A 20,929-nucleotide genomic window follows, 5' to 3' on the forward strand; every position below is an offset into this window, starting at 1 on the left:
CGCCCTACGTAATGTGTAATATGTATGTATTATATATGTATTATATAACTCATATGTAATGAAGCATTGTGTTTAAACGTATTGTATGCCCTATCCATTATTCACTGTAGAATAGACATCTGAGGTAATATTACAGAATCACAGCTCATATTGAAAGCAATTCCTTCAGTCGCAGTACTTTCACTTGTCTCGGTAACACGGTTTACTTAATGCTTCTCAAGCAAGCCGCTTCAGACAGCAGAGATGTTTGTTTAGGACAAAACTGGCCACCCAGAGTATTCCATTCTTCTCCCTTGTTCTCTTCCTGTGCTTTGCCCAAGAGGAGTGAAAAATCTACTCATAGACCGAACATGCTTTAGATTTCAACTGCAAACTGCTGTTGACTTTTTACTTTTTGTTGTATCTTAAGAGCACTATTTTCCTTCTGTTTATCTTAACATATAACAGTATGGTCATTGACAGTAACTTTCTTCCCTCATAAAAGTGCATTTGTTTTCCTTCTGATGTGATGAGCCATTCTTATGTGGAGCTGTCAGCCATCCGGTATGTTTTGTTGAGTAGCTTGTTGTCTTTTTATCTTAGTTTGCTCAATCCAGGAGATGTCCTTTTCTTTTTCCCATAGAGATGTTCAAAGTCATTCTGTACGTAATGTGTACAGATGTAAGGCCATTTGAGCAATTAGTGGAAATAGTATAATAGTTCATGGATAAAAACTAAACAGGTTGTGTTTGTCAGTACATGGGAGACAAGATGGCCAATTAAACAAAATTAAATTGGTGTTGACACCAAGGGGCATATTGTTACACTGTTTTCAAAGCTCTGTATGACAACTGCAACATCCAATTATGGAATGAAGAAAACATCATTATCAGCTCTGGCAAATTTCGCAAGCTATACTGCCACAGGCTGTCAGAGTGCTGTCTTTGCTAACTGTGCACTGCTGACGCCTCCCACTGAAGTCCTGCTTTTCAGAGCCATTTCTACAACATGACAGGACTCAGGAGTCATGAGGGGTATGATCTGAGACACAGCCTTGCACTTGCTAGGCTGCTATGCGATTATAATGAGATGTTGTGGTGCAAAACAAAGCATTTTTTAAACAAATCATTACCTAATATTGTAGATAGTATACTGTACATATAATACTGTATGTATATTTTCATATTTTGTAATTTTACCATATTCATTTACTATGTGTGTATTGTGCTTTGAATGTCCATGATTTCCCTTGGCCGGCATCAAGATGTACTATACAGTAGATTTCCTCACGTTGATTTAACCGTGATTTCACTGCGCATTTGCAATTGAGCATGCTCATCGGCATCTCGACCACAGCCATTCGATGAGTGGTATAACATAGTGGTTTGGAGTCATTCGTTTCTAGGACTGTCCATACAGACAGTGTGAGTGTGTTACTTAGGTGCTCATCATATATTTTCTAGATCGTGTGCTCATCCTAAGGAAAATATACCATTTCACACTTGTTTTTTTCCTCTTAGATTTTTTGAAAGGGTCTGGATGGTAAAATAACCTGCAGAGAACTTCCAGCAAGAGACACGCTCCACATCTACTGTAGGTCTCTGTTTGGTAGCAGCTATCTTTAACATACAGCAAATGCCCTGCTCTGTAGCTACCAGTCTTCTTTCTTCATAACACAATGTTCTGGCTGCACTTCCAAACACATAATTGAGTGTAACCTTTCAAAATTGTCTGGGCCAGATAAGAGCTCAGGTTTGATTACCGAGTACTCTGTTTCTAGACCCAGACCACTTCTTATCTTTCCTCAGATGTTTCTAGTGCACCGTTATCTAAACAAACAAAAAATTTGCATAGTTTGAATATACAGTATGCTCACACACAGAGACAATGATCAAGTTATACATCACTACCACTGCCATTTTTGTAAGGAGTTATTTCCATAACTTGAGGTATTGATGCTGAGGAATGTAAAACTGCATTAATCTCACACACAGTGATTGTCTCTGAGGGGAGGATAGCATGGGCTCCTGCAAGCCACAAACAGCTGGGCTGGAAAAAGACCACTGGACTGCAGTAAACACATTTCAGTAATAATTGTTTCATGGCTGAAAGCTATTTGTAAATTCAATCTAAAAAGAAAAGTCCTTTATTTTTCCTTTGTGTTTCCTATTCGTGCAGTAGTTTCTGATGACTGTTCCATGTCCTATTACTCTGTCCCTGTAGGTCCAACCACCTGTGCGTTCTTTCCAGTTCTGGCTCAAAGGAGAATCCTCTTTTACGATTACAATTTGTTACGCTTAAAGTTGTTCAGAACAGTCCACAGGAACAAGATAGTCTGTGATCACAATAACCTGTTGTGCTATATAAATGCACAGTTGGGGAAAATTTTTAATATGCTAAATAATTCACATTACTGCATAGCGCAAATTGTAAAAAATAAATAGGATCCAACTCAAAGAGTAGCATAGCAGCCTCATCTATTTTGTCATTCACGAGCATTCAGACTCTAAGCTAGCCTTCATCCTTACTCAAATCCAGACCTCGTACCCTAGCTCCTACACCCTAACTCATGCATAGTATTTTATCCTGTAAAATGTTAATTTAAAAGGTACTTAAGAAGATTTAAAAATGTTATTTCTACACTTCAATGACCTCTCTTTTTTCCTTATGAATGCACTGATAAATCATTTATTAACACTCTATTAATTATGTATATAATGATGAAATATGAACTGTACTGTAATATAATGCGTTACCAATTCCTTATGGCCTTGGGATTCTGATGGAACTTAGACTTACAGCAACATCCAGTCTGAAATAAGATTGCTCAGATTCGCTCTAGCCTGAGGTACAGTAAAGCACATTAAACACGGCTGAAATTAGGTTTGATGTTCATAACTATTAATGGAGTTTAAAACAAATGTTAGAGAGGAGGTCAAACACTAATCCTGCTCCTTCTGCCCACCTGTGTGTAAATATCACACATCTTGCCGACTCTCCTGTGTGTTTCATTTTTGCATCCCTCCCTCTGCCCCCTTTTTGCTGGCTTCTTCCTCATTACCCCATTAAAGCTCACTATTCAAATCACACCTCATCTCCACCTTAATTAGGGTTTGACAAGATTACTGAAAAAAAGGTTTGTGTGCACAACGACATCCAAATCGATGTTATGAAACAGTAAAGTCATTGTGCTACTTTGAATGCAGGGTATGTTTTACAGTATTTTTGGTGTATCAAGAGGGATCTGGTAATATCGAGCTTTAAATTTTGCAGAGGCTCTTTGTTGAACTGTGAGCCCAATAATTGACTAGAAGAGCATTCTAGTTGTAATGCATAATATGGACCTTCTTTATAGAGTACTATTATTAACCTGATACTCTACTGCTGTTGAGTTGTATTAAATGCAATAGTTAAGTATATTTACCTGCTCATGGCACTCGGATAATAAAGTTCTGTCCACCAGACTAGTTTTGTAATAGTAATGAAGCAAATCAGGAAAGTAATTTTAGCTTTAACAGTAGGATTATTGACATGACACATTTATCTCCATTGAACAACATAAACCTTACAAAGCAATGAAATTGTGAACATATTTGACACATTGAGCAATTCAATGCTTCAGGCTGGAAACCCTTTTGAAACCCATTGTACAGTACATGTCAACAAAACCACTTCAGAGCTTATTTCATGACATTCTGCTTACCGGATCATTAGTGTGAGCACCTAGTGGCCCAGTGTATTTTGTTGATCACCCATAATCCAATTACCCAAAACCACAATGTGCTGCTGTCTATTGGAAATTGCCTCCTATAATTTAAAATGCATAGCTTTTCACCTTAGCCTGAGAGGGAGAATGAAGCTAGGTGACTCCGTGCTAAGGTGTGTATCTTAGCAGTCACGTGAGGCACTCTCCAACGGGGTCACCTTCAATGGCGAGGCTGAAGTGCCAATGTAATGCCCCATGTTAATTGGCTAGATCTAAACATTAAACCTGGTATAAAGCAAGACCTCATGTAAAGCTGGCCTCAATAACACCAATACCAAAAATAAGCTTTTATGCTTGTTAAATTCTGACTTTATCACCTTACCTGTAAGAGCATTGCAAATATTCAAAACCAATATTTGTTCTGCTTTAAATCATACATAATTCAGTTATTAAAAAAATCATTTTTATCTTGTAGCTTTATAACCTTTGTGCGGTTTCCCCACACATTATGTATTTAATCAATATCTGTTTGGATTGAAATTTAAATAAAGGAGGAATGAGGCTAACAGTATTACATTTCTTTAATAATAGACACATCTTTTGGAGTTTCATATGATTTCAGAACACACTGTGTCACCCAGATAAGTTGAAAGGCAATGTGGCTTTAATGTCACTTGATAAAGAAGGGGGTGTTTGCTCATTGAGTTTGGGGCACATATTGAGTGACAAGCTAAGGGTTTCTTGGGCTCAGGTCAAGACAATTGAGAGAACTGTGTGCTTGGGAATGTTGGTCAAAGCTGGCTAACGTCAGACCAGCTATTTCTGGGCTCTGTTGGCCCTATTTAAACCCCTGTAAAATTTTGTCTGTGTCTTTGTGTGATGGCTTCATTATTGCCCCTTTGTCCTTCAGAAACTAAAGCTGGTTTGTTCTTGGCATTCATAAAAAATTACTTAGAGGAGTTACTTGGTATATCCATTCATTACAGCATTTAACATTACATTGTTACAGCATTTATCTTTTTTGCTGTTTTTAAAGACTTTCTTATTATTTGAATTAAGCCATTCCATAGGAATGTAGTTCATCTCTGAAGGTTACGGCTGTAGAAATGGGTTATATTCTCTGGTATGTCTTCATTACTGTATGCAGTGTGCAAATTAATCCAATTCTGAAGGCCCTTTTTTAGCTATGTGCAAAATGTAAAGCCACCTCTTGTCTATTAAAACTATTTCTTAGTCTCAGTGATGTAAGTGCCAAGAATGTAAAGTCTCTACTTGTGACTTAAGCACAGGCTATCTAGAGTCATAGTCAAGTACACAAACTTACATAAAAATGGACTGATTCTGTCAAAAGAAATGAATTTACTCTAGGTGACTTATTATAAAAGGCAGACCAATTGCCTGCAGTTTTATGCAGCCCTGCACAAGAAATGGAAAATATTTTCAGCAGATTTACAAAATAATCACATATTCCCCTGATCATCCAACCCTTATATCATGGACAACTCTGTAAGCTCTAGGGTGCGCTAGTTCAATTTGTTTGGGATTTAAAATACAATCTTTTTTGTCTAAGAACGACTGTTTCATTCATCTCTGCACTCTCTCACTCCTCTTTTCTCTTCCAATGAATGTGACCTTGAAGGCAGAGTTCAGTCATATCCTATCTAACAACCTGCTCCTTATCTCCTCTGCCTGTCCTTCAGAACTTCTATAAATTTGTGGCCTGATATTTGGAAGTGAACACCTCTGAGTTAATCAGCATGCTGCCAGCAATCGTTAAACTCTGCTGTGGAATCTCATACCAACATTTCAGGAGCATGACAGGTAGACAAACATGATTGAAAAAGATGACATTTTCTTGATTTTTTTTTCTTACACTGGACTTTTGTTCCATATTGAAAAGACGTAACAGAACCTTGCATTATACTGAATCAAAGCTCATGGGCAACTCACGTGTCTGTATGTGAAAAGATATCAGCATAACTTAACATCACCACTCTATTCACAATACATAAAAAAACATTTTGCATTTATTCTTCTATTTAAAACATGTCTCAAACATATAAATTCCATGTTACATACTACTTATTTTTTGTGGTAAGTAGTATGCAACCTACTTTTTGTAGGTTCTTGCCATTTACTTTTTTTGTTCGTTTAGGATTGCAACAAAGAGCTGTGGCCGCTATTGGACAAGAAATCAATTTGATGCAACGTGGGAGTCAAATCACTTTACCAAATTGGGCAAGTCATGTACAGTGGATAAAAGCTAACTCTCACACTGGTAAGTTCAAGTACTTTTTTATTGAGAGCTCTGAACTCATGATTGTCTGAGAGTTAATTGTGAAATGGCGGTACTAGTACAGGTACAAAACCTATTGGGCTCAGGTAATCTCCTGCATGTGGCCTTCAATATAGCTCATCCTCACAACATGAGTTTTAAAACTGTCCTGCATACTGTGCTTTTCAAGACAACTGTTCATTTGGGAGACAAATCGACGCTTTTAACAAACAATTCGTGGACCTGATTTCCAGGAAAACCAGAAAATGAAGGAACTATAAGCACACCCATGACTCTGAGGGAAGAAGAGCTGGTCTATGTAAACCAAGGGAAGGAGGCCTTAAAAAAGGCGCTAGAAATTCTGCAGGACAAAGATGGGTGGAAACGGGAAATTTTAGAGGTAAGCGAAATTGCTATCTTCCGCAGTTCAGATCTATTCTTCCTTCAGTAGCACTCAAACACTGCAGCCTTGTGGCAGAAATATGCACACAGCCTTTTGTTTGTGTTTCCTGGGCCTGAATTATTCTGAAATGTTAACATAACTCACACTGGTTACGTTGTTATTGTTATTGCTATTTGCTTAGCAGACACAATTGGGAAAGACACTTTAAAATGGACACAATGTTTACTTTAATGATAAGTAAATAATAATAAGTAAAATATTTTTTACTTCAATAATTAAACAGATATAATAATCAACCAATTCAATAAAATAACAAAATAATCAAATGAAAGCATTAATAAAGCTTGAAGTACATCGTAAAATTTAAACCAAAAATAATGCAGCAGCAAGAATGTAATCATATGTAGCTTATGACATATATACAGACAGTGTGGGGTAAAAAGCAGCAATCTGTTCTTGAGGTGAACAATTTACCCCCACTTAAATTCCAAACACCCAACCAGGAACTTCCACAAGGCCTTTTTTATCCAATGTATTTCTGCATGTTGTTTATTCTAAATGCCAAATTATTGCTTCACGAAATATATTCACCTCATCTAAATGGCAAAAAATAGTCCGAAATTGGAGTGTCATGTAAGGCTAGGCTATCTTGATTTATAAGCAACATACTGTATATGTAATACAGTGAAAGATTAACCAAATTCACTTAGTTTAAATTAAATACACAGTTATTGGACAGGGATAAACATCTCTTGCTTCATTAACTTGGCCATCGGCTTCTTATTTATTCATCTAGAACAGAGGTCTGCCACAATCCAGCAGATTTTTTGAGTTAACCGTTAAATAATCCATTTTCCTTTGGACAATTGAACTCTGGTCATTTGATCAGACGATGTCTTAGGTTTCCAAATTTAGAGATGAACTGGAACATAAATCAAAATATCCTTCATCCCTCAAGGTCCAGAATATCTTTAATTGAAGCAATTACATGCATAATTGATAAATTATGTATAGATGTTCATGCCCTTTAGAATAAATTGGAGGAAATGACTTAGGGCGTCCTATAAGACTTACTTTATTGGAGCTCTACAGGTGCAAGGTTGGAGATCCCTGATCTAGAATGTCTTGAAAGCACCGTCTTGCACTGTGGCAGTGGAAGTTATTCAGTATTTTTCAGATTTCCCATTTGTTTGTACCGTGTTTTATTATGTACTCCTGTCCCTTTTCCTTGTGTAGGAAAGCGGTGATGTGGTTCTGAGTAAAACCCTTCCTGGAACAGGAAAGGTATTCAGACTGGAAGCAGTCCTAGATGCCACCCCTGAGGAACTTTATGATGACCTGTTTGTGAAAGTGGAGGAAATGAATCAGTGGAACCCTGATGTCAAACAAATCAAAGTACGTTTTTCAGTGTTGTCGTTTTCCAATCAGAACAACTTTGTCTGGGTTTAGAAGCTCACCACCACAAGCATTGTGTCCTCTGTACAAGGTATTGCAATAAAAAATGCTGAATCCTCTTCAATCAGTGCCAATACCACAGAAATGTCTTCTAACAATAACACTAATTACAAGTAGGAAAGCAAATAGAGGTACACACTGCAGTACAGGGAATAATGTTGCAATTTGCTTTTTAGATATTAAAGCACATTGGACAGGACACCATGGTTACGCATGAGGTTTCAGCTGAGACAGCAGGAAATCTTGTGGGCCAGAGGGATTTTGTGAGCGTCAGACACTGCTGCAAACAGAAGTCCTGTATTTATTTAGCTGGAGCTGCCACGCATCTAGAAGCCTTCCCGCCTCAGAAGGGGTTTGTCAGGTACGGGTCAGATATGTTTCAGATGCACACATTGCAAACCTCGAGAGAAAAGAAGTCTCAGTGCGTTTCAGTGCACTGAAAGATTAAAAGTAACAATGGTAATCAACACTTTTTTTATTTACTATTAAATAATACTTCAGATTAATTGTTTCGTTTGGTGGTTTTAACTCACTCTTTTTTTTTTAAAGGGTGTTATTTGGCATTTAAAGTTTTCAATTTCTCAAAATAAAAAAAAGTACTATCCAGTAAAGGCATTTGAGTCCAGGCTGACCTTCAGGATCGCTGGTTCGAGTCAAGTCGTTAGTGGACTGTGACCATGATTTCCCCTCAAGAGGTGGTGCACAATTAGCTGAGTGCAATTAAGGGTAAGGTGGGATTAGTCAGGATTGGACTTTGCCTCTCCTCCAGTTGGCTCTGAACCTACAGCGTTGGACAAACTTGGTTGTGATGTTAAAAGATGACTGACTTGAAAAGTGGGCAGGTTGGAGGTGTCTGTCTACACTTCCTCATTCTCCTCTATGTATAGCAGATTATAGCTGAGAGCTGAGACATGAAAAACACACAACTGACAATTCCAAATTGGGTGGTTACAAGATGTTGGTGATTCTAAATTTTTAAAAAAGCTATTGTACATAGTGAGAGGTCATAATAACATTTCCATGTGAATTATTGACTTATGGATTAGGATACTGTTGAATGTCCAGTTGAAGATAATTTCAATAAAATACTAACAAATGTATTCTGCCTTCTCCTCTAGAGCTCAAGATGGACCTATGTGCATTATCCTACAGCCACTTGGGGAGGAAAAGAAGAGATGTCAGCTCACATGGCTTCTTAATATGGATCTTAAGGCAAGATGATCTTACTTTGCAGACCTACACCTTCAAAAATCAGCTTTAAATATTATTTTGATGTGTCTTGACACTTAAAGTATTGCAAAGAAAAATGCACAGTTTGTTTCCTTTTATAAACTGGCTACATCAACCCATCCAACATGTTCTTTTTGATTCCTGAATAGTTCTGGTCATATTTGGTTAGCATTATATGCAAAATCGTTTCCTATAGAAGTTAAATTGTTTATGTTAAAACAAACATTTTCTTCAAAGTAAGATGCCTGCCACTTCTTACTCAAACTCCAGCTTAGATAAGCTCACACGTGTCATATTGGAATCAATTGCTGTTGACGAAGCATGCACTCAGTGAGAGTGAAAACAAAATCAATGCAATCAATCAAATCACAGCAGCTCTGTGCACACAGCAAGAACTTCAAATGTGGACTTTTGAAATAACAAGACTGTGAAAAACGAAACAATTTCACCAAACCCACACATCCCTCAAAGATTCCACTGCCCGAGAGCATCTCGTATGGCAGTATATATGTGGTTGCTTATAAACATATTCCCACCAAGGATACATTCCCACCAACCTTTTTGCTGAGGTGCAATCTAAAGCATGTCATGAACCACATCCGCTCTATCCGCCTGACCTACACCAGTTATTGTAGGATACAGAAAACAAAGCATGAGAGGAAATATTAAGTCCACGTTGTGATGTTTGCAGTGCTTGCTTGCATTTGACATTCTATTGGATTCACTGCATTGCACTGAATACAGTCTCTCAGGGACTGGCCCCCAGCAGGTTCACAACTTATTTATTTACTCTCTCCGTGGTACTTTTGTCCTTGCACAGGCCTTAAAGAGATGCACTGAATTAAGATTTAATGCACCCTTTGTTTAGATGTTCTTTTCATTAAAGAGTGGCTTCCGAGACCTAGGAGGACTTGGAAACAATGTTTGAAACCACCTCAATGGCTCTCTTCCCTACATTGGCCCTCAATTCTCTGATCCATTGCCTCCTGTTCTGGCCACTTTAGAACTCCTCTACCTCCCGGGTTGAACTCCGGGTCACACATCCTCATTATGCAGCCTGAGGAGAGCCCTATACTGTCTCTTTGTTCATGTGGAAACTGAAGACTCCAGACTCTGTTTCCCTTTGGCTTTTCCTTATCCTGCTGCCCTTCCTGAAATGACTATGTGGTCTGTCCTCATGTAACTGCCACTAACTAATCAGCACCGACTTCCCTTTTTATTGGGGATTTCTGTGATTTGGTATCTGTGCTGAGACAGCTTCAACTTCAGATAAGCTTTTAATCTCTCTTTAAACACTATATGTTGAGGGCTTTGCTTTTCCTTTGGTACTGAATGTTAGCTGCAGGCTGGCACAGTGGCACAGTGGTTAGCATTGCAGCCGCAGGGCCCTGCGTTCAATTTGTGGGATGCTACTGTAATTTATACTGTATGTTCTCCCTGTGTTTGTGTGGGTTTCCTCTCACAATCCAAAGACAGGTAGGTTAAAATTGGCCCAGTTGCGTCTGTGTTCCCAGGGATGGATGAGTGTCCTGTCCATGGTGTATCACGCCTTGTGTGAGATACTCCCTGGAATAGGTTCCAGGTCACCATGACCCTGAATTGTATGAAGCAGTTAGACAATAGATATGTGTTAGCTGTGTGTTCCTTTGGTTTCTCTATGAACTGACACAATATCCACAAGACTATGTATTAAAACATATCGATGTGTTGCTTGTTTCAGGGCTGGCTACCAAAGTCCATCGTCAATCAGGTTTTGCCGCAAGCCCAGGCTGATTTTACAAAACATTTACGCAAACGGCTGTCAGCAAGGCTGGTCCCCCTGCAGCACTGACACACACGGATCGAGGCGTAGCTGATGAAGATGCTTGAGGAAAGACTGTTGGACTCTACAGCTGTTCCACATCAACCTGCTTCTCTGGCCCAGCTGCTCAGTGCGCACAACTAGCACTTCAGAGAGCCAAAGAAGATCAGGTTGTACAAGCAGAGACTGAGAGACAACCGAGTGATTGTGGTTAAACTGAAAATTATGCCAGTTCCCTCAGAGGTGATTGAAAATAAAGCCTCAAATATGTATTTATTTTAATAGGAAAGGATACTATGGCAACACAGACCTCAAAGTCTAATGTTTCTTCTTGTATTTTCTAACTGTTGGCTGTAGGAGCTTTACTGCTGGTACTGTACATCTCAGCTAACTGCTGCATCATTAGGTGTGTCAAATTGTTATCAGTAAATCAGGTAAATACATCATTGCTTTGTTGCCACCATCTGCATGACAGCAAATGGCTATGAAACTGATCAATGGTCTTTGATCATTAATATTTCCAGGAAATGTTTTGAGACTTGCTCTGCTTGTTACTGTACATCTAAGACCATGAAAACATTTAAGAATACTAGTTTTATAGTTTATTCTAGTTTTAGTTCATTTTTGTTAGTACAAAAAATGCATATTTATCTACAAAACACGTCATACTTCAATAAACCAATTTGTCCTTTATCTTGAGTTCCATTTTTCAATGAATGCAAATACTTTCTGACATGAGAAACTGTTAAGCAAACAAACCTGTACTCTTTTGTACTCTAGATGTATGCTTTTAAATATTTTCTTTTGCAGAAAGAAAAAATAGTTAATGTACTTTACACAGCATATTGATAGAACCAGGCAGAAGCAAACAACTGCAGATGAGATTACATTCAAATCAAAGACATTTTATTTCTTAATAAACATCTGTTATTCCATTATTAAAACTGAGGTCTTGGGAATACATCCGAAGTTCTTAAAGCCAATTTTTTTCACATTTTTAGAGCTGTAATAAAATATATATTGACATTTGTAACACACCACAAAGTAGTGTATAAAGTAAACTACAGATTGCAGACACAATCTCATTGTTCTTGTGAAAACAGTAATGTTTTTACTCACAGTTGTGTAATGACAGTTACACTCTTAAATATGTATGCTCCTGCTGGAAAGTGTGTAGAAATGTGTCCCAGTGTTTCATTTTCTGAAGAAGCATATTCTCTTCACAATAAAGCACCACTGTTATTGCTACTGCTGTAAAAACATGATCAGAAATAAATATACAGATCGCTGTGCTATCTGGATACAAAATACCAGTACAAAACAAAACCTTCCCTGTGGAATACAATGTATATGTCACAATACTCAACTACACCATTGTTTAGCATTCAAGAATGTTAAGGTTCCACAGAGATATCATAAAATAATGGTCTCTGTCACTCAGTGAAGTCTGTGTCTAGGGCTTTGCCATGACTTTTGGATAGGCTACAACACGTTTCACCGTCACTGTGATGGTACAGTAACAAACTGGATTCATTTTCAAATATTTTTGAATGCACTTTTTATATTTTCCTAACATTTCACAATTTAATAAATATTAACATTTAAAGCTCTCATTCACGTATATACAAGAACTATACAACACGTCATGGAGTTAACGAATGCAAGTCAGGAAGGAAACACACTGAGCAGCATCAGGGCTCTCTCCTTTTCAGACTCACATGATCTAAATCTAGTTTCTCTTCCTTTCCATTACAGTACACTTTATTCTACATGGTTTCCTGTTCATTTTTATAGGATGCTGACATTTACAATATATACATTACTTGAAAATATATCAAGTTATTAAAAAAACAATTCGAATTTAACACAAGTACTGTATATGAAAGTTTCACAAAGGTAATTCGCATGCTAGAACGTAAGAGTGATGTGTTACCATAGATAGCTGGGCAGCAATGTTTTCCAATTAAAATCATTCTTTGGGAAAATAAATTTTGGAAACTGATTTTTAGGAGCGTGTTAACAATTGACCACTAAAACAAGGATTTATATACGTAGTCCCTATTCAGTGTCAAGTTCTGCAAATCACAGCGCCCATATAAGGTATTTAGTTAATACCTCATATCTTCACAAAATCAGTACAACAGTAGTTCTGATGCACTTAAATAATATGTTAAGACACTTGTCCACTGATCCAAGACATTGTTAGCCTGTCTCGTAGTCCTTTGAGATTATAGCACCTTGAGTTTTGTCCTTCCGTTTCTCATTTTGAGCAGAGGATTTTCTGTAATGCAGGATTTGTGCATGAAATTGACCAGTTTTGAGGTATAACCACTACTGGTGAAAGTCCATTTGTACAACAACAATTCTTTCAGCCAACCGGTTGCAAAACGTGCCTCAGCATCAAACAAATGAATACAAAGTTCAAAACTGTTAGCTTCTGAATGTGAGGGCATTGTGGTTTGGCACAGCCATGGAGGGCGTCCCTGTTCATGTCACCACGGGCATGGTTCTGTGCGTCAGGTCCCTCTCAGATCCCAAGCCATCCCTTCTTGATCTGGGTAACCCTGAGGCGCCTGCAGTGCTGTTTCGGCTGTTTTTGCCAGGCGTGTTTCTGCTTGGGTCTGAGGCAGGCCTCCGCAGGGCGGCGGCGGCGGCGGCTTCGGGGGCACGCTCGGCGCCCGCCCCTGCCGTTCTGTGGCCTGGAGGTAGAGTGGCCGCGTCTCCCGGGTCCTCCTGCCCCAGCGGCGACGCGTTGCCAGCGGTGCCCTGAGAGCGAGCCGGGGAGCTTGCCGCCGAGGGGCCGGCGGGCCTGAGACTCCCGGGATCGACGGTGGGGGCGGGCGACTTAGCTTTCAGTTTCCTAGCAGCAGCTTTGGTCGTGGGAGGTCGGCTCTGTGCCATGGGGCCGACCATTTCCGGCGAGGGGAGAGGGCTGGGCTGGGCGGTGGTGGTCCCCAAATCCCCCAGTGCAGAAGTAGCTTTGTCAAAACCGGGTGGCAGCGGAGTTCCAGCTACTTGCTTGTTACAGGACTCGCAGCACAGCTTGTTGTAGCCCGGAATGGAGCAGTAGCGAGCCAGGACCTCCATCTGGCAGAAGATGGATTTATCACCAAGGCACGGCTCATCTGAGAGAACCAACAAGTCAGTCAATAGTCGGAAAACTGCTGTGGCGGGTCTAGCCTTTGAAATCTGTGTCCTTATGTGCTGCTAGGAGATCCTGTCCAAACTGTAGTTTGCACTAGTTAGCCTCAATCTTTAGAGAATCGACCATAAGATTTTAAACCATTACGTCTAGTTAGCATTAAGGTATTGCATTGGGTGTTCCTAAAAAAGCATAATGCTTTCCCTATACAGCAAATCTGTAAAGTATTTTATTTACAAATAAAGCATTTTCCTAATCTGCAGTAAATTTAAGGATTTAGTGCTGTTTCTCTTTCCAAAGCTGGCAAGCATACCTTAGATTTCCATTCACTGAAGGATATTTAGTAATATCTTTATTTTGTAATGTGTAAATGGTTTACTAAATTCTTTAGCAGTGCCCCTACTGACTACTTACATTTCTATTCTGACAAACATGAGAAAAAAGCATTACTGTAAAATTTAAATGCTTATTTGCACTGGTTGAAAAGTCTCTGTATGTAGGTTAACATTGTGCATTCTACTGAATCCCTTCAATCCCTTCAAAATTACAGAGCCATACCCAAACTCTTTTTGAAGTAAGATTCTGCTGAACTAAGCATTAGAAAAACAACTCTGCAACTATGTTTCAAATGCAGGACCATACTTCATCTGAACACTAGATGTAGTCTACAACTTCGGGTCCTAATCTTTCTATAAAAATAGCTCAGTGAGGAAAAACCAATTGGTGCCTGATTTTCGTAACCACACAAAGTGTGGGCCATTATACAGTATGCATGTCTCAAAGAGGGATGTACAAAGAGCAAGTACGGATGCAGTCTGTAATGTGGGTGTAACTTGGCTTGTCTTCACACAGACCTGAGATACTTCAATATTAACCTAGCCTTGAAATAAGAAAGAAAAAAACATGAAAAAGTGTCTGGATAAATCAAACTGATAACACAAGCTGCTTTCACCACCAGACTGAGGTCCAATTCTCTATGTCATTTTCCTATTAAAAGTATTTAAATATTGTTGTAATTATAATTGTGTCCTGTCTTGTGAAATTTTCTTATTTATTGTTGTAGTCTTCTTATTTATTGTTATTGTCATCCTGTAAAGCGCTTTGAGAAGCCACCTTTAAAGGCGCTATATAAAATAAAGTTTATTATTATTATTATTATTATTATTATTAATAATTCAAATCAATTAACCCTAGTTAGGTCACAGAAATAGGTGAACAGTACTAACAAAATAAAACCACAATAAAAAGTATGATCACAATGATGTTTTCAGCATTCTTACATTCATATTTCTGAATACTTACTTGTAGAAATTTTATTAACAGGGCTTTCTGGAGCAATCTGAGATACCCATTGTACCTTTGGGGTCACATTCTCCACAGTTTCCATGCTTGTGGAGGGTAACACTGATTTCCCTATAATATTGAAGGAAACAATGATGTAGATCAGTTTCTTTCTGTATTTATCTCAGAAACCACCATAAAGGACACCTGGTCACAAACCATACACTAGTGATCATAATTTTAGAAGCTGTTCTTTTGCTTTAAAAAGGTACTTTTCAAAGGCTTCAGTTACTGGGTAATAACTCCGACGAGGCAGAAAAAAAAATCAGCCTGTCTCATTCGTACTGTTGGAAAATGGGTATTGCTATGCCAGAAGAAACTTGCATTCAAGTTTCAGGACATTTTAGCACAAGATCACAAGTTGTCTTTCATTTCACTTCATTAAAAGAGCTACTGTTTCCTTTTCCCATTCAAGTTCATAGAACTCCCTCTTCATTCCACTGCTGACAACAAAGGACACTCCCAGAAAGACTAGATCCCACCCTACCAAGAAGGACATGGTCTGAGGCCATCAATTAAGGCTTATACACAGCAGAAACAATGATAAAATCAGCGGGCGGCACACAAAGGCAAGAACTACATCAGATCCTGCAAATACAAAGTCCTCTGTCCAAGATGAACAGGAAAGTAACTGGCAGCACAAGGACAAAATTAAAATCTGCAAACGCAGAGTTTAGATAAACAAATGACTCAGGCTTTTTCATAGCCAGAGATGGTCATCAACACATTAATCTCAATTTGAATTGTCTACTTTATGTCCTGCTATTTTTCAAAGCAGGGAATTTTTAAATCGTAGGATTTTAACAAATATTTTCTTTCTGAAGCATAAGGATGAAAGTAAAATTACCCTCCTGTTCTTAAAATTCAGATTTTTTTACCTCTGGCATCATCTTTTAATAAATATAAATAGTGCTGGAAACAGCTGTTTTTTAAACAACTTTGCATTTCCCAGGAGCTGACAAACAGAATTTCCCCATCAATCTTGCACATAGCATACCATTAAAAATGTTGAGGAGCATGATTATTAAGAAAAATACCATAAAAAACATCATTTAAGTATAGTACCGAATAAATGATTTATTAACATGACTTATTTATTTCCAAACCCAACCCATTTCCTAACCTTTGTTTAAAGAGGAGTGTGCTAAAATCTAACAAACAGTCCTTAGCCTTTCAGACACCTCTAACTGCGTTTTCCTCTTTTACCTGGACAGGACTCCAGTTTACAGATGAGCACTGTTTCTGGCTTCGGCCCCTCACAGTGCCCTATGCTGTTATCAGTAGATCTGCACACAACCTGCCGCTGTTGAATTCCCTCACCACAACTCACAGAGCACTGCAAAAAATAAGAGACAGGAACATTTAGTCTGTAACTTCACTTATAAATAAGAGACTATTCCATATTTAATTATTATTATCATCATCATTATTATTAACAATCTTCTGATGGTTTGATCACAAATAGAAAAGTCACAGGAGACTCTGGGCAGCTGTTTGATCAATAATGTTTAGATGTGTGTACTCACGAAGTGTGCTTGTGTAGGAGGAAAAATGTTTCATTTTCTGTTTCTTGATTTCATACAGTACATCCCATATAAAAGAACAGTGCTTCATCCCTTGGTGCTACATTTTTGTATACCTGGAAACTGGAACTTTTTTATGTGACAGCCCACTTTCATTCAGGCGGACTACAATGCTTTGACCAGGGTTTATTAGAGATGAGATCATGCTTTGGCCCGTATTGCTTATTGTAGCTTCTTGTCTGTTTCCTTTCAATTAGAGCCAAAAACCCACCTGAGACCAGGCTCCTGTTCTCCACTGTGCAGGACAGGGAGAGCGGCTGCAGGGTCTGCGTGTCTCAGGACGTTCCTCAGTGCAGTACTTAGTGTGGACTGTGCGGTTCGTGCCATTGTGCAGTGCCTGAACACACTGCACTACTCGTGATTGGAATCCAAGTTTCCCACACGTTTTGCTGCAGGGATTCCAGTCTTCAGCCATCCACCTGAAGGACAGAGACACACTCTGCAGCACCTGCTAGAACCGAGGGAGTTTCTAGCTACAGGGGAGGGGCTTCCCTCTGCGACCCTGGCCACAGGGGAGGGGCTTCTCTCTGCAACACAGGCCACAGGGGAGGGGCTTCCCTCTGCAACGCTGGCTACAGGGGAGGGGCTTCCCTCTGCAACACAGGCCACAGGGGAGGGGCTTCCCTCTGCAACCCTGGCCACAGGGGAGGGGCTTCCCTCTGCAACCCTGGCCACAGGGGAGGGGCTTCCCTCTGCAACACAGGCCACAGGGGAGGGGCTTCCCTCTGCAACCCTGGCCACAGGGAAGGGCTTCCCTCTGCAACCCTGGCCACAGGGGAGGGGCTTCCCTCTACAACACAGGCCACAGGGGAGGGGCTTCCCTCCACAACACAGGCCACAGGGGAGGGGCTTCTCTCTGCAACACTGGCTACAGGGGAGGGGCTTCTCTCTGCATTCCTGGCCTAACTTGGACATCACAATGAATTTAATAGATCTGACAGATTTCTCCTGGAAATATTTTCCTCAGATCTAAGGTCTTGAATCTCTCAAAACATCCTAAGGAAATGTTATTTCCACATGTATCTTTAAAAAATGTCTTTAGATATTTCAGCAGAAGTTAAAACTCACGCTGGTTGACTGCATTCGTTAACATTGCATCGTTTTCTGATTGGTTTGGGTTTCTTGCTTGTTTCGCAGAAGTTCCGATGCACCATCCTGCTGTCACTTTTTCTTCTGCATCCATATTTTGTGTACTGTATTCCTAGAAAATTAAACATCAGAGTGTACATACATCTCTCTCTTCAGTGTCTTCTTACTGTTCTAAGGACATTTTATAAGATCAGCTTATTATGTAAAGAGAATCAAATCATTTTTGACATTGGTTTTGCAAACACAAATTGACAAGTAGATTAGTATGTAGAAGTGCTCACTATACATTTTTCCGGTAAGCAATTCAAAAAGACATGGCCACATGCGTGACCCTTAGTTGAACTTCTGATTACATATTTTATCTTTGCTTTTGAAATTTACCTTGACATGCAGTGGGTTATATTTGACATGGCATTCCATTCACAAAGTGCGTATTTGGAAGTCAGCTTGGTTATTAAATCAACTACATTATTAAAATTGTACCGCAAAGCAATGAAATTGGGCACATATACTGTACAAATAGGACCATATCAGGAACATCTTCCCAAGGACACTGACAGTACAAACCAGAAGGCATGAACATAGATGGTAGCTGGTATTGAGAATGAATAACAGGGCACCTAATTACATTTAAAAAAATGAGGTGGCATATTTCAAATTCGGGGGCTTTTTCTATAACTGTAGGTGCTTCCTTATGGCAGAACTACCACTGTCACAGATGCATAAGACACATGGCCAGACTGAGCACGTACAGTGCCTCTCTTATGTTTACTGTTGCTGTCAATGAGTGTGAGTTTTCCCAAGTCTCATTCGTAGGTGTGATACTATTGCACCAGGGTGTAGTTTTCTTGATAGAGTTTGAACACACAAACAAAACTTATAAGCCCCTCTATTTTCCAGTGAAAACAACTGACCAGAATTTTCAGCAATTTGCATGTGGAGATTGAATCCACATTTCTTGAAGATTCCACAAACCCACCTCCCCCACAGGGTTTGGAGCACTGTGACCAGCTCTTTAAGGCCCATTCATAAGTGTCGAGCTCAGCTAACAAGACGTTATTATTGCCGATCACTGGTAGCAGGTCTTCGTGAATGATGTACTTGTACGTCAGGCTGATCTTGGAGTCGTCTTCTTGAGGAATAACCTAGTAGGCAGACAAAATTCAAGCTTCAGCACCTTAGAATAGTAAAGTAATATCAAATGCTGGTGATCACACAACATACAGTATCTAATAAAAGTACAAAAATGGAACCCCTTTCCCATTCCCCAATTGAAATGCAGGTTCCTACCAGGATGACAATGCCTTCATGCAGGGGGCCAGTTGTTTTCAGGGATTCTTTCCCGTCTCCAAAGGTATATTCCCACTCCAAACCACTGTCGATGAACGTTTTGGATTTGGCATCTTCACTTTTTGCATTTAGTATGAAGTTGCCTGTTATTTGGTTTTTAACAGCTGTTACACAAGAGAAAGAGGGAAAAAACAACGAGTTACCCTTTAGACCACATCTCAACAGAAGACTAAATATTTTCCAATTCCTAAATGGCATATAAAGGAAGAGTTTGCACATCAATGCTTCTGCTAATATTCCTAATGAAATCTTACTTGGCATGTAATTTCAATTAGGAGGCTGTTAATGTACTGAGGGTCTCTAATGTCCTAAAAGATTCCACTTCCAGGGAATTAAAAGCTGGAAATGAGAAAGCTAGCAAAAAAGCAAGGAAAAAATAATGCTCTTCACTGAGCACAAAGATCAAAAAGATTTTTTAAAACAAGGTCTTTTTAAAACAAGAATATTTCTACTTGTTCTCAATGCTAAGAACATAAAACAATAGACACCTATTTGTTTTTAAGAAAAAGAATAACATTTCTCACCAGTCTTGTACATTATGAGAACTAGAGCATATAACTTTGGAATTTATCACATTAAAGTGGCTTCTGATATATTTCCCGGGATCAGTACTTATAACAGTGATAATGATTATTATTACTACTTTTATGTCTTAAACATTTATTTTTATGTGAAAGTTTCCTTCCAGTCTAAGTTTGCCTGAGCCACACAGTTCCCTTCATCAATAATCCTGAAGGCTCCTTCTCATCTTCCTTTGAATTAATAGCTTTCTCAGAAAGACCTATTTAGGAGTGCTTGGCGCAGTGCCACAGACCCTCTGAGTTAGAGATCTACACAGAGAGGTATTGTGTGTTCTTAATGAAGAGTCACAAAAACTCGCCTATACCTGACAGAGCTCAAGGGGCTCCTACAGAGCTCTCAGAGACAGACACAAGCAACATATCAAATAACATCAGGATACATCAATGTTTACACTTTATTAGCAGCTTAGAGCCCTCTTTTTATGTTGCTGTAACATTCATGTTTCTACGGTTAGTTGTACTGTTGTCTACTCTAAACTTCACTTTAAAAATAAAAAGTAAAAATACTTCTAGTATTATTACTATATTTAAGAAGTGTGAATAACAGATGCGGAACAAGACAGAATAGTAATGAGGCATTTAGTGCCGCTACACCATAGCACTTGGCTTACACTTAGATTATAGCTTGGGACTCCTTGTGTGTGGAGTTTGCATGTTCTCCTCGTGGCCATGTGGGTTTCCTTTGGATGCTCTGGTTGCCTCACAGAGTTGGAAAACATGCTGGCTAGGTTACATGGCACCTCTGAATTGCCCACTCCCCAACCCCTTTGCATTTGTGAGTGGATGCATGTGAGTGTGTGTGCCCTGCAGGGTGTGGTCCATTCTTGTGCCCTGTAACTGCTGGGAGTGCAGTCCTGGATAAGCCAGTTACCAAAAGCAAATTGAGTGAAATTAGATTATCACCTTTATAAATAATTTGATCAAGATTTTAAGGTTTGTTTCATTGCCAAGAAGAAAAGTGGATGCTTTGTAAAGTGTGATCACTTTAATACAA

General features: G+C 39.2%; 2 protein-coding genes across 3 annotated transcripts in view; one reads left to right on the forward strand and one right to left on the reverse strand.

Moving 5' to 3' along the window:
- The first annotated feature begins 5,373 nt into the window (after window positions 1-5,373).
- star2 (steroidogenic acute regulatory protein 2) lies at window positions 5,374-11,522 on the forward strand. The gene is made up of 7 exons (XM_088638147.1): window positions 5,374-5,506; window positions 5,841-5,963; window positions 6,215-6,360; window positions 7,600-7,758; window positions 7,995-8,179; window positions 8,937-9,030; window positions 10,769-11,522. The coding sequence occupies exons 1-7, from the start codon at window positions 5,443-5,445 to the stop codon at window positions 10,877-10,879; spliced, it is 882 nt and encodes a 293-aa protein (XP_088494273.1). The 5' UTR covers window positions 5,374-5,442; the 3' UTR covers window positions 10,880-11,522.
- Window positions 11,523-11,733: 211 nt separating this feature from the next.
- The window catches only part of adamts14 (ADAM metallopeptidase with thrombospondin type 1 motif, 14), a 66,454-nt gene continuing 57,258 nt past the window's right edge, over window positions 11,734-20,929 (reverse strand). For both annotated transcript variants that reach the window (XM_088634636.1, XM_088634637.1), the window contains 7 exons: window positions 19,295-19,458; window positions 18,984-19,149; window positions 17,984-18,116; window positions 17,127-17,334; window positions 16,539-16,668; window positions 15,294-15,404; window positions 11,734-13,974 (listed from right to left, as the gene is read on the reverse strand). In XM_088634636.1, the coding sequence (XP_088490762.1) occupies window positions 13,337-13,974; window positions 15,294-15,404; window positions 16,539-16,668; window positions 17,127-17,334; window positions 17,984-18,116; window positions 18,984-19,149; window positions 19,295-19,458 (1,550 nt within the window). In that variant the 3' untranslated portion in view covers window positions 11,734-13,336. The remainder of the gene's footprint in view (window positions 13,975-15,293; window positions 15,405-16,538; window positions 16,669-17,126; window positions 17,335-17,983; window positions 18,117-18,983; window positions 19,150-19,294; window positions 19,459-20,929) is intronic.

This window comes from Lepisosteus platostomus, chromosome 6, assembly GCF_059453375.1.
Source record: "Lepisosteus platostomus isolate fLepPlt1 chromosome 6, fLepPlt1.hap1, whole genome shotgun sequence".
Taxonomy (NCBI): Eukaryota; Metazoa; Chordata; class Actinopteri; order Semionotiformes; family Lepisosteidae; genus Lepisosteus; species Lepisosteus platostomus.

Excerpts from the sequence above, each read along its gene's own strand:
- star2 (XM_088638147.1), top strand. The coding sequence starts at position 5,443 with ATGCTGCCAGCAATCGTTAAACTCTGCTGTGGAATCTCATACCAACAT. Across the intron at positions 8,180-8,936 it reads CCTCAGAAGGGGTTTGTCAG|AGCTCAAGATGGACCTATGT; the intron begins GTACGGGTCAGA and ends CTTCTCCTCTAG. Across the intron at positions 9,031-10,768 it reads TTCTTAATATGGATCTTAAG|GGCTGGCTACCAAAGTCCAT; the intron begins GCAAGATGATCT and ends TGCTTGTTTCAG.